The 13,939-nt window shown below is 40.5% G+C and overlaps 1 protein-coding gene across 4 annotated transcripts in view; it reads right to left on the reverse strand.

Moving 5' to 3' along the window:
* Positions 1-13,939, reverse strand: part of MTUS1 (microtubule associated scaffold protein 1) — a 231,479-nt gene that overhangs the window by 147,562 nt on the left and 69,978 nt on the right. For all 4 annotated transcript variants that reach the window (XM_063458077.1, XM_063458076.1, XM_063458075.1 and 1 more), the window contains exon 2: positions 2,049-4,373. In XM_063458077.1, coding sequence (XP_063314147.1) covers positions 2,049-4,223 — 2,175 coding nt within the window. In that variant the 5' untranslated portion in view covers positions 4,224-4,373. The remainder of the gene's footprint in view (positions 1-2,048; positions 4,374-13,939) is intronic.

Here is a 13,939-nt window from a genome sequence, read left to right on the forward strand (position 1 = left end):
ACCACTATGGATTAATGTAGTGGTTCTGAGTCATATAGCCAGTTACTGCAGGGTCAGCAGTGTAAATGCTGCCTTTTCTGAGAAAAGGCAGAGTTTACATTGCTGCGTATTAATTGCTTGCTTCTAACTAGTGTCTGCCACTTGTATAGCCAGTACAGAGACTTCCTGCACAAGGTCCTTTAAATCTCAGCAGGATCTAGGTTAAGTGTCTGCCCACTCTGCATGGAGATGCTGAATGTTTCCCATAGAGATGCATTGTTTCAATGTATCTCCAACGAGAAGAGGAAATGCTAATAAGAACACTGCGGAGCTAGTTTCCAAATGGGGAAGCATTGGATTGGCTGAGACGATCAAGACTGACTATGTCAACTAGGGAGACAGCACAAAGATCATCGCACGGAGGGATAGAAGTCGAGTAAAACAGATTTAAAGGGGGAAAAATGTAAGCATTGCTGGGGGGGTGGGATTGGAGGGGAGAGTGATAATGTAAATGTTGAGGAAAACACTATAGCGTTGGGAATACAGGTTGTGTTTTCTAAACACTATAGAATTCATTTAAAATTGGATGAAAACACAAGTTGTAGGTTTTCACAAAGTTTTATTCAATTGTGTAATGGAGATGTTTAACCATAATATCAAAACATTCCAAAGGACATTATTTTGGCACAGGATAGCCTCTTAAAAAGGGAAACTAGATTGAATAGCCTAATAACAGCAAAAACCTAATGAAAATAAAAGCTTGAAAGGTTCTCTGCTCTAATAAAAGAAATCCCGACTGGAGGCCAGTGGTGTAGAAGAAGGCATTTAGACAATATTGAAGGTTTCCATTTGAGTGCTTACTTCTGACCAGTCTGCTCACAGCAGGATGCTATGCAAACAAACAAGCAGTCTGCACTGCTCTCACTGTAAGATCTACAGCTCTGACCAACTCCAAACTGAGATTTCAATGCAATACACAAAAACTGATACAGGTGACGCATGGAGAACACATCAGGACCTTAGAAAACCGTGTAAACAAAAAATGTTTATTCCAATTCGGTCAGCACTGAGAATCCTACAAAAAAAATAACAAAATAGGAAAATTTGATACAAAATAGATTCTGTTAGGCACCTGCCTATTACGGCTGGTTAATTCAATATGCAAAGTGCACAAGACTTATTTCTAATAGTATAACAACATGTGACTGGGCATTTTAAGCTTTGCCTCATACTTTTGCAATAAAAAAAATGCAAAAGTTCTGTTACAAATATTGCTGCAGTGTTTTATCGGAGAAAAGTTCACACACACTGACATTTTAACCCTGCAAAACTGGACTGTCTTCTAAATTACCCTTAATTACAAACCTTTTAGAAGTACATAACAAATGCCAGCATTCTTGGGTTGTTTGCCGTAAACAACACACACACACGCACATACAGATATTGCCACATCAATCATTTGTTTAAATATAAATAAAATCATTTTACGCATTAAAAAATATATATATAAAATCTATTAGAAAGATTACCGAGTCACACAAAAAAAAAAAAGTTTTGTTTCAATTCCTGATTGGGAAAATTTTAGAATCAGCAATAAATTGGTTGCAGTATGTTAAATGGGTAAATGGGGTGATAATTTGGGAAAGCAAGAGAGTCTTACATGTAAATATACTCTGGCAGCAACAGTGAATATCCAGTTATTACCACAATCCGATGAAATCTGAGCACTGCTATAATGCAGAATACTGACAGGAGCAGAGCCCTGCAACGCACCTCAAGTATGCTTGGTGTTTACCGTGCCAGATTAGACTTGTGGTTTGCATGCGAACCTCTGTAAACAAAGAATCATTTGGACTGTCCCTTCCGGAATAAAATGTTTTTGGAATAAAGCACAGACGTTCCCTTTTAACCATTTATATAACAGACTATAGTTTCCCTGGCATTTAAAATCTAAACGTTACCACTCAGTCTCTGCACCTACAGCAACATACAATTAAAAATAATATCTATAGGCTTTGTACATTTGCACAATTCTTTGTATTACTGAAACTGTTGAAAATCAGACTTACCACAAGGTTCGCAAATATATCTCCAGTTATGCAGTTGCCGTTTTGGGAATCTGCTTGTTCATAAGGAGGATCAACAATGCCATTCTGAGTTATTTTATCTGGCCCCATGGGTGCCATTCTCCCTGCAGTTTGTGTTGGGACAGTACTGGGTTTCTCACCAGTTTCCAGTGGTCTGCAGCTAGCAGTACAGGTTACAGCTGCAGCTGAGCCAGAGGAGTGTGTTGAATTTGAAGAACTTGCTTTGTCGAGATCATCTTGTGTTTGTTTCAATACAGCCGTTCTGGAAACTTTACCTAAAGCATGTTTCGAATGGGTTGGGACATGTGCAACTTGGCTGGGGAAGAGCGGCTTATTAATTGCTTGCTTCTGTGATTTAGCAATAGGTGTTTCTGTTCTCAGGTTGTGCTCTTGAATAGATTTCTTTCTCAAGGTATTGATAGCAGAAGCAGTAGTTCTTGGAGAGACAACAGGTGAAGATGCAGTAGACAAAGGAGATCTAGCAGAAGGCTTAGAAGATGAAGATATCCCATCCTTTGACAGTAATGCTGGTCTAGTCGATACCTTGGCCTTTACATTTTTAAAATTAGGTTTGGGAAAGCTTATCACTTCATTTTTCTTTGCCTTGCTGGCTGGAGGTACAACAGCAAGTTTTCTAGTGGCTGGTTTTAAAGTTCCATTTATACAGCCAGATCTGAAACATTCAAGGTCATTAATTTTAGGGTCCTTCAGAGAAACATTTGATTTCCTTTTATCATCATGCTCTGAAAGGTTGTCCAGTTCTGGAACTGCAAAGGTTATATTTCTGGATTCTGGTAAAGGTGTGGACGTTTGTGTCTGGTTGCTAGAATTTGGGCTAGGTATTAAAAAGGTATCATCACAGCTTGGTCCAGATAGGTTATTTAGAACATCTATTGCATCTGAAATGGGATACTTGGATTTGTGGCAAGACTGTAAAGAGCTGGCATCCTCCAAATGTACCTCATTAACATATTTGGTTTCAAGACTTTCTTTGATTTGCAATACTGGAATAACTGGCTCACTACTTAGCACTTGGGCAGCACAAATATTTAAGTTTCTGTCACCCTTTTCCATAATTTCGTCCACATAATGATGTAGACGGTCATCTGCAACCATCTTTTTATTTGATCCCAATGTGTCCTCCAAATGCATAGCACCAGTGTCACTTGTAAATACTCCAGGTTCTGGAGTAGCAGACATTTTCAGTTTCTCAGTTTCTTTGGAATCTTTGTGTTGAGGCACTTCAAAAAAGTATTTTCCAGATGGACCACTGCCTTGACAGCTGTCCATTTCACCGTTAGCCCATTTTACAGATCCTGAAAATACATCGGTAGTATTTGGAAACTCTGAACCTTCTAATAAAGAGGTACTCATTGGCTTTTCAGAACCACTTGAAACAAAGCTATTTTTCCTCAAACACAATTCATCACTAAGGTCCCATGACAAAGAGTGTGTATTTGAAAAACATTCATGATTTTCCGTTTCAGTCCTTTTATTGTTGTTGTCCGTGGTGGTGATCAAATTTGCACAGACTTCTTCAGCTTGTTTCAAAGTAAACTGTAAAGTCCTTGGTAGTTCGGTTTTTCCATTACATTCATCGGTCAACTGTTGTAAAGAAGGCACAAACTGTTCTACATTCCGGTTGTGCATGTACCTGAAATGATCAGGACCCTTCATGATCTCAGATGATGTGCATGCTTGTGTTGGGGTGTGAGATGAGAAGGTGGAACCACTTCGCAGATGAAATTGTTCATGGTTAATATAATCCACGGTATCTCCCTCTTCCACTGTACTTATGTATGTCAGCCGTAATTTACTGGATTCAGACAAGTCTGCTTTCTCTTTTAACCTACCATGTTCTGTTACCTTACTTGTGTAGTCAACGGTGTCATCCAATTCAAAAGCATTAGGACTAGATGGTGAAAATACAATCTCTTTTAAACTCGTACTCCAGTCTAAAGCCCCAGAACCTTGGTCACATACATTCACATTACACTCCTGCTTTAAAAGACTGGGAAGATTTTCAGCTTCCGAAATATTACCATTGTCATCATCCTCATAAATGGGGGGTTGACTTCCATTAGCCGTTTTGACAGTATTCTGTACATTCATCCTGGTGTTTTTCCAGCTTCCTTTAATTAAATCAGGACATTTCATTAAAAATATATTTACAAAAAAAGTCTCTTTACATTTTTCTCCCAAGCTGAATTCAAGATACCAGCTTATGAGTGAACAGGACAACCTCGACGGGTGCAACGCCAAGGGTTGGATAAACGTTACATGTCTTCCAATTATAGTTCTTTCAATCTATAAAACACAACAAACAAAAAAAGTTTAGAAATAATAATAATTAATGAAAAATACATCAGTTTTGTTCAAGTACCACAATGTGAAATAATTCTCCTCTTGACGACAGCTATGAGTGCACATGGCCAGTTTAGAGTGATACTCTAAGCACCAAAACAATTTTAGTGTAGTGAAGTAGTTTTGGTGTACAGATCATGCCCCTGCAGTCTCATTGCTCAGTTCTCTAACATTTAGGTGCTGTATTACTTTATTTTCTCTTTAGATCTCACACTTAGATCTTACAGCACAGTGTTTTTATTTTAAACGTTTTTATCTCCTCTGTTTATTGAAGTTTAATTGAATGCAGAAGGCTCCTGCAAGCTTTAGCAGAGCAGGAGATAAGAAAATCTAAATTAAATCGTGCAACAAATGAAGTTTGAAAATTCTCTCTTTACCGGAAATGTGGAGGGAGGCTGTGTGAGTTACAGCCAGCGGAGGTGTGGCTAGGGCTGCATAACCAAAGCAATTGAGTAGTAAGACTGCAGGGACATCATCTATACACCAAACCACTTCATTAGGCTAAATTTGTTTTTAGTGCTGTAACCTATATGAGTAAAGATAAAAAACAACAGTCTTACAAACGTTTTTGATTATTGTTGCTATAAGAGTAGAATTTTTCAGCTAAAAGAAAAAAACAAAAATACTTTGATATACTTCACATATTCATGTCAAACAGTAAACCAAGCTCGAAGTGCCCGCCACCCATCCCTCAATGAAACTAAAAATAAACAAAAAACACAAGTGCATTTTAGTATAATTGGAAGCACACTTCCATGCACAGTAAAGCTGTGCCGCTTCCAGTGAAGTAAACAGTACCCAGGTATGTTCCTGAAAATACAACATTTATTTAAATAGACAGATAAGGGAATAAATGTAGGTTATGAAAGCTGACTTTTCCTCCCATTTATTCTATACTCTTAAAATACCAATTGCAGTATGGCATATATTTTGCAAGCAAAAAGCATGTGCAAAGTTCATTTAAATCAGGTATTAATTTCAGTAAACATTACAGTTCACGGCTTTCATATGGATGTAGAAGTCTGCGAAATGGAAAGTAAAGTTTGGCAGGAAAGGTAGACTGTAGAAAAGTGTTAGGCTTGCGCAATAAAATACTTTACCACACCAAGCAAAATATTTTAACGAAAGGAAACTGCTCATATTAAGGTTGTTTGCCATTTGAAATCCACTTTCTCCCCCATGGCATTCTGGAGTACAAGGAGTTTCTTATTCAAGAAGTTACTAGTGGTGTCAATTTCAAAGAGAAAGAATAGAAAAGAAAATACAAAAACAAAGCACAAACCAAGTTACTATGTAGATCACATTTTGTGCACCAAGAAAATATTTGTCAGATTCCCGTCTGTGCCCGGTGTAAACTTACTAAAAAGTTCCAGAGTCTGTGATCAGCTTTCAACAATGGACAATTTCAGACTATCAGGTGCATCTATTAATGGCTCAGTTACCCCCTACGACTACAATGGAAGTCTTGTACCAAACCCAAGACGTCCTATAATCACGCATATTCTGTAAACTGTAATCACATAGATGACATTATCTCCATTAAGAAGAAATATACAAACGGTATGCCTTGCTGTACTTCTCTATTTTACATGCGCACTGTGGGATTGACATGCAAAGTGCCTGTGTTCCATTGGGAGGGTAGCTGTGCACACAGTAGCTTGCATCAATTGTCTTGTTTTTCCCAGTCCTGTGGTGTTTAGCACAAATTGTACCTTTAGTGATGCATATGTAAAAGAAAAAATGATAGAGGTAAGGGCTGTGCTAGTATACAAGAAATAATATGGTAAAAATTGAATATGCTCCGGAGACCCTCAAGTTGTAGTCCGCACTGATAGGGACTGTATAACACTCAGCCACGGCATCGTGGCACCATAATTTATTGTTTGTCACTCTTGCCTCACAGTTGAATCCATTATCGTTTTACTATTGCTTTACAAGTGTCCGCACACTATAGTTTAATAATGCGAGCGCACACACCAGCACCTCTCCTACCCCACTACAATCTCAAACGCACCTCGACATATGCAGAGCTGCTTCCCCCCTCCCTCGCCTCCCCGGCCCTGGGTAGCCTCGGGGGAGTGTGCGAAGACGCAGCAAACAGGTACAACATACCCAAACACAGCAGTCAGACACACACCTAAATATCACAAGGATATGCTCTAAAATTATACGCCCAAGGAAATCTCTTGCCTTAACGCATAGTCCCACATGTATTTTGCTGCACCCGTTAGCTAATACACAAATTAACCTTATAAACGCTTCCTGCAAATGAGCACAAATATAAGACGTGTACACCAAGGTTCCAGACGAAGCTAGCACCCGCAGCAATGTTTAGCCTATTACATCGGACGTACACATGTTTAATTCATGCTATTGCTATATCACCGTTTTTTTATAGATTCACAAAAACAAAAATGTGCAAATGTCTTTACTATACCCTACTGTAATAATTGTATCTGACTTTAGCGAACGGAATGCCTTTGTTACGCATATATGCACAGAAAAATAAAGAATAAAAAAAAAAAATTTGAATATGCAAAAATGAATAAACAGCAATAAAAAGACCTAGGTATAATAGTCTCTATTAAAATACCATAAAAAATTAGATAAAACAAAGTCCATCCAAGTGTTTAAAATGTTCAGTAGAGATCAAATAGTAAAATGTTCAATAAAATACATAAAACCGTCTCACTAGTATATGGATAGGGTATGTGTACAATCCTCAGGAGTTGATCCGTCCGGGTTGTAGGTAATCCGTATATGTGAAGATAAAAAACACAACAAGCTTCCAATGGTATAATATTGTAGCTCTGAAGGTAAAATAAATAAAAAAGGAGCTAAGGCCAGCTCTGGGATGAAGGGCGCTTAGCGGTATAATCCCCGCTAGAGGATATACTGGAGAAGTGGTTCTGTCCGTCCGACTTTGATTCCGTCGTACTCCACAGGATATATATATTAAACAGCAATAGTGCTCTCAGTAGGAAAAGTAAAAGGAAAATATAAAATAAAATATACTCACAATGGTAGAGCAGAAAATACTGCTCTATAGACACAGCACTGGTGGAATTATCCCCATCTATGGATTGCTTGAAACAGGATACAGTAAAATACCAGGAAAAATCAAAAAAGTGTATATACAATAAAATAAGTATAAGATTGGTCCTATAAAAAAGGTAACCAAATAAAACTTTTTATTGCTTTAAAATACACAATTTAAAACCATTTAACACGCTTCACCTTTAAGGCTTTATCAAAAATGGTAATAGAGCTGGCATAGATATAGCTCAAATATTTAAAAAAGTGACTGACATGAGAAGCCAGCAGACCTCCAACAGACACAATTGCCTCTATTAGAAGAGAAAATATTGAAATTTTAAATTTTGCCAAGGTATGTCCTGTGGACTCTCATTTAGCATTTAAACATTAAAAATCGTTTAATCCTTAATGGAAGGACGCTGCCAGGGGACTATAGACACTATAGATGAGAGTGCTGGGCTTGAAATGGCTACAATCGTACTCAAGTAAGTAACGAGCGGAGTGAAACAGGGTGAACTGCAAATCATCCAGCGGGTCCCCCAGCACAGCCCAAGTAAATATACAATAAAAGAACGAAAAAAGTGGTAAAAATAAATAAAATAACATGCAGCAGTCATGGAAAATAGAGTGTAGTTAGAGGGGCTGTGAGTGTTCCATAAAAGGAGAAATAAACGAAAGGTAGTGCCAAACTTTTATAATGGCTTGGGTTTCGGAAGCTACCTATGCTGCAGGATGGAAGGGACGGAGGGAACGTCTATCACTATTAAGTCTATTATGCCAGTGTACTCTTGGAAAGTACAGTTTCAAAGTGTTCGTTAAGACTAATGAGACAAAACTATTGGAAAACGTACTCCTCGTTAAAGCCATTATTACAATTCGTAGAAAGAGGACATTTACATAAAAGAAATGTTAAGACTAGAGGAATTTCTGTATTCCCAGATAATCTGTGAAAAAATGTAATCCTATTATCATATCTCCATGGCAACAAAATCTCATGATTCAGATTTGGCCGCCAATAAACCATCATTCTTAAAATCGTATGCATATAAAATAAATGCTATAGTAAAAACACAGTTCTTCGAATTTAGAATAACTGCACCATTTCATCTGGTCCAACATTCTGCATTTATAAAATGGTAACAAATGGACAAGACACATATACATGGTATTAAACATAATCCCCCTAAATTTCATAACACTCCTGCCAACTCACATTATCAATGGGACAAGCCAAGAAAAAAAAAGAATTAACTCTAAGGTGCTGTACAATTAAATATATTATTTAGACCAGGCTACAAAAGGTACATTCGTTTCCTGCTTTTGGAATGAAAGCAGGATCTACATATTTAGTACCGGCACCTCCAGTGGACACAACTAGCATCGTTGACTGGTTTCCCATGAATACTAAAGGTTTCTTTTTGGTTCAAGTCAAGCTTTTCATATATCGTATTTATAATGTTTTAAAAGAAGAAAAAAACAATACATTACAATATGGTAATACAATTTGATAATACTTCGTAGTAATACACCCCCTCGGATCTTAACACAAAGTATGCGCCTCTGTACACGTATGCAATAATTGCATTCCCTGAATCTCTACTAATTATTCTCTCTTGTGCATTGCCGGTTATTAAATCTGTGCAAAATCGGATTTTAAAAACAAAAAAAAGAAAAGAAACAAACCAGATGTAGGCATATCGTCTTACAAAAAATACTTTAAGCCATCTCATGGGTTATAAAATTCAGATGACAAATTACCGTAAAGTGTTATTCAAGAAAGAAAGAAGAAAAAGGAGTAGAGAGAGAGAGAGAAAAAAAAAATCAATTAAGGGGGGAGAACATGACACAGCATAATTATAATGTGGCATGATAACTTAGTTTCTAACGTATTATTCTTATTCCTGGTATCTTTTTCAACCGAGTACTTACCGTATACATCCTATACACTTAGAATAAAATAAAACAAAATGGCAACAAAACATCCACAGAACATTAAACGCAGTCACATTAATTATTATTTTATACATATGCTAGTTATGAACGTGTTCCCTACCTATGTCAGCATAATTATAAAGTTTACATCTCAATGATTAAGAGAAGTCAAAAAGATAGTGAAGGTGGGAGATACTTTGCAAGGGTGAATCTTGTGTCCCATATTCTTCACAATAAACGTGATCTACATCCTATGTGTTGATACACTACCCCTATATACTCTATCCAATCTTGACACATTTTTTTCATGCATAAACGCTCTGCCATCTACTCTATATGCCATTTTTTCATATTGGCACGTCCCATCCATTCTCTTGAACACCTCCGATATCTGGAGAGTTTGTTTTTTTGCCCCAATTTTGAGCAATGCTCATGTTAGCTGCCAGTAGCGTGTGTATGACTACCACGTTGTTCCGCGTCATACACAGATCCTGATGCATTTGTAATAGGTAAAACTCAGGACGAATTGGTATCGGTACTCATCAAAGTGTGTATGATTTGTTGAACTTCATTCCAAAAATGTGCAAGATAAGGTTAGTCCCTAAAAATGTGTTCCCCTGTTCTGTGGGCACCTCCAACATAGGTCAGATGCAACTACATACATTTGTGAAAGTTTCGCTGGAACCAGGTACCACTGCATCAGGATCTTGCTGTAAGCTTCCCAATGGGTGATGCTATGTGATGCATGTTTAGGGAGTTTTATGGTTTGATACCAATTGGACAATTAGTAAATTGTTGACAAATCTCACTCCCAGAGTAGCATGTATGGCAACTTCTCTTCCCTATTGAGATTTAAAAGGGAATTGTAACAAACGGATAGAGGTTTACTAACCTGATTGGGTCTCAGACAAAATTTACCAAACGGATCTAAGCATGCCCTATCAGGTTTTGACACCTTATAAGCCAACAGGACATTCTTAATCCTCAGGTAGGTAAAGAATTTCTAGTAGTTCTACCGCACTGCTGTGGTTGCACATGGCAAAAGCTTGTGGCAAACCCCTTCTAGTAAATGGGGTTTGCCACAAGCTTTTGCCATGTGCAACCACAGCAGTGCGGTAGAACAAAAAAGTACTGCCATACTCTGGGACAACCGGGAAGCCCAATAATATTTAGCAATATCGGGAATGCTTAAGCCTCCTTGTAAATACAGAAGCTCTGTGAGGCTAAATGCGACCCTTGGGGTTTTGTTTTGTTTTACAGATATGCGAGTTGATCATGTGTTGACATTTTTTTTTAATTATTCGGCAAGGAAATAGGAACAGTGCGGAATAGATAAAATAAGAGGCAATAGAGGGGCGGAGCCAACAGCCAAGCCGACTGGTCGCATCTCCAGAGAGCTCTGCGAAATATCAGCACAAAAACAGATAAATCGACTATTTTCACCTCCCCCCCTCCCCCCCAAAAAAGGAAGAAACAAGCTGAACTGCAATAGTAAATAGAGCAGCAATGGGCAGGAAAAATAAGAAACAAAAATCGGACATACCTCAACCAGGCACGAGCATTGGGGACCTATGGCAGAGAGCACATGGTGCCCAGGAGCCTAATATGGCAGACTATATGGACGAACTTGACAATTCCAACGACCTACTCTCGGATCCAGAAGAGGTGAACTTACCAGCGGCACTGCAGCCGATACAGCCTAAGCTACAGCCGGATGCTACACCGGTCACGAAGGCTGAGATGCGGGAGCTACTGGCAGAACTCCGACGGAACACCCAGGCTGACATGGCAGACATGAAAAAAAGACATCAGGGTCTGTTGAATCGCATGGATGCCGCGGAGCGAGATTCCAGCAACCACACAAGGCAACTGACCACGCTACAGCGGGACATAAAGTCACTACAACAGCAGCACCTGCAGGTGGAATAAAAAATGGCGGCAATGGAAGATTCACGGCACGCTCAAAACATTAAGATCAGAGGTATAACCGAGTCAGTCCCGGACACTGAACTGCCTCACATCATAAGACGCCTGGTAAGCAAAATACTCCCCCCGAAGCAGGCCAAATGAGTAAGTCAAGATGGCATCTTTAGAATACCAAAACCAACGACAGCCCCATTGGCAGCACCCAGAGACAATAGTTAAACTCCAGAAGCGACAGGATAAAGAGGCAATCATGTCCGCCACCAGGGGTAACACACCATACACTTTTGAGGACATGTCCCTTACATTTTATGCGGATTTGTCCAGAGGCATTATGACATGGCGGGCAACCCTCAGGCCACTCACCACCTTGCTTCATGCACGTAATATTAAATATCAATAGCGCCCACCCCACAAGCTACAGGTGCTTCATGGAGAAGCTACATATTTAATAGCTGACATACAAGAAGCGAGAACGCACCTAGAGACCTGGGGCCTCCCACAAGACGCCCTACAGCAACCCCGCAAAATCACTAACACTCACGAATGGAATCCGGCCACCTCCGAGACATTCATCCCAAGAGGATCCATCCAAGCTGCAGACAACGGGCCATACCTAAGAACCTCTCTTGGACTTGTAGGACTATACTGTATGAAAAAAAGGGCCTCAAACAAGTTATGATACCTTACTGTACTGCTACATTAATTTACCCCATTTAAATGCCTGCATAGGTGCCTATTGTGTCCCATGTAGGGGTTTGGTTATATATGTTTCCATATCTACATCTCAGTATCCTATAACGCTACACTCGCTGCGCACCCTGCGCTGCTCTCAACAAGGCAGAAGCCCCACTTACTAAATGCAACGGGTCTGACCGTGACCTTAAACACTATGTCTAAACTAGTATTATGATCTTGATGTAAAGTACTATGAAAATGTCTAGAGCTCAAACTTATGATGCTAGAAATATTGCTCAGTTTAATCCGTAACACAAATGATATGTTTAATAGTTTAATTTTAATTTACTATAAAATGTGCACCATTTTCAATGCCACTGTTCATACCGCAATGATAAATGTTTATGCTGTTGTGGCGTTATTGTAAACCCCATGCACAATAAAAATAAAGAATATAAAACATGAGGCAATACCATCATTTTTATTTATGCACGGCCCAGCCACGACTCCTCAGGGCCCCCCAACTATTCAACTGGGTCTCTAATTTGTACAGTAAAGGGATATGGTTTTCTTTGATCAAGAGCAAGCTAGATTTAGTTAACTTTATGGCCAAGTACGTAAGGGAGACTTTGCGTCAATCAAACGGGTAAATACTTGCTAGCTGGGAAACAACGGAGCTTGGTAACGCTAACGGTAATGCCTGAGTTTTTTTGCGTTATTTTTATAGTATGATATCATGCTGTACCTGTTCAACAGTTTTTCTAAATTGGGTATTGATTCACTAGGTTTCGTTAAAAACAAAAGCACGTCGTCAGCAAAAAGGGCTATTTTCTGTTCTCCACTTGGTGTAGGCAACCCACGTGTCGCTTTATATTTCTAACCAAAGGTTCTAAGGTCAATATAAAAACATCAGGGGGCGGGGCCGGGCCGCCAAGCCGAGCGGTCGCAGGGAAGAACAGCTCCTGCAGAATGTGATCCATATACGTTACAACCCGCGATATACAAGGCACCCAGCGACCAACAACCTTGATCCGCAACGTATGCGGGCTACCGGAGCTGGGGTGAGGCTCACTCCTGAAGTTCCAGTCCCCCGGAGGCGGGATCCCTGCAGCACCAAGCGGGACCCGATCTGGCGGTGAGTGAGGTGGACGGCCACCACCTCACTATCCTGCCCGACGGAGCCGAACATGCGCATAGCACATCGACTGGTCCGGTCCTGTTCCCCCCCCACCGGACCGGGGGGGTGATCCCGGTCCAAGCCTCACGACCACACTCGGAGGCATTATTTGACCACCAAGAAGGCCTGAGACCCGCAGTCAAGATGGCGGCGGCCACGTGTATGGAGCCAGTCCGGCAGATCCCGGGGCAGACTGCAGACAGGACCCGGCATGGCAAATCAAGCTGCAAACCTGCGGTGACCCATACCGTACAGCAACACTTAATTCCGGTAACACACCGAAACGCATTATTCTACTCCCGTAGACGGAGCTACCTGTGGGACCACACACCCCTCTTCTGGGCTGGGCGCTCACCGAGAGGATCTCCTCTACAGCCTGCCATATCCCCTGGGGACAGACCGCAATCCGGCGGAACCCGGGGCCCACGATCCTGTTGATGGGATCAATGGCGCAAGGGCACGAGCGCCTGCGAAGGCCTCAGGCCGAAGGCTGGTGACCCATGGTGCTGGCACTGTCACAACGCTGGGAACTCATACGACCAAGCAGCTGAGAAATTACGGCACACCCGGCGGGAGATGTGAACGAGATGACCGGACACACCGACCACCATCAGTGGACTTACTGAAAGCTTACCCATGTCCTGGGCCACACAACCTGGATACCGCCTACAGGTACACGTCTGTGAGCTGCTTTGGACTGCCTGACAGCCTGGCCACACTCGATTCACGGCTCAGCGGACAGAACCTGTATACCTTGAAGCAC

The sequence above is a fragment of the Pelobates fuscus genome, chromosome 6 (genome assembly GCF_036172605.1).
Source record: "Pelobates fuscus isolate aPelFus1 chromosome 6, aPelFus1.pri, whole genome shotgun sequence".
NCBI lineage: Eukaryota > Metazoa > Chordata > Amphibia > Anura > Pelobatidae > Pelobates > Pelobates fuscus.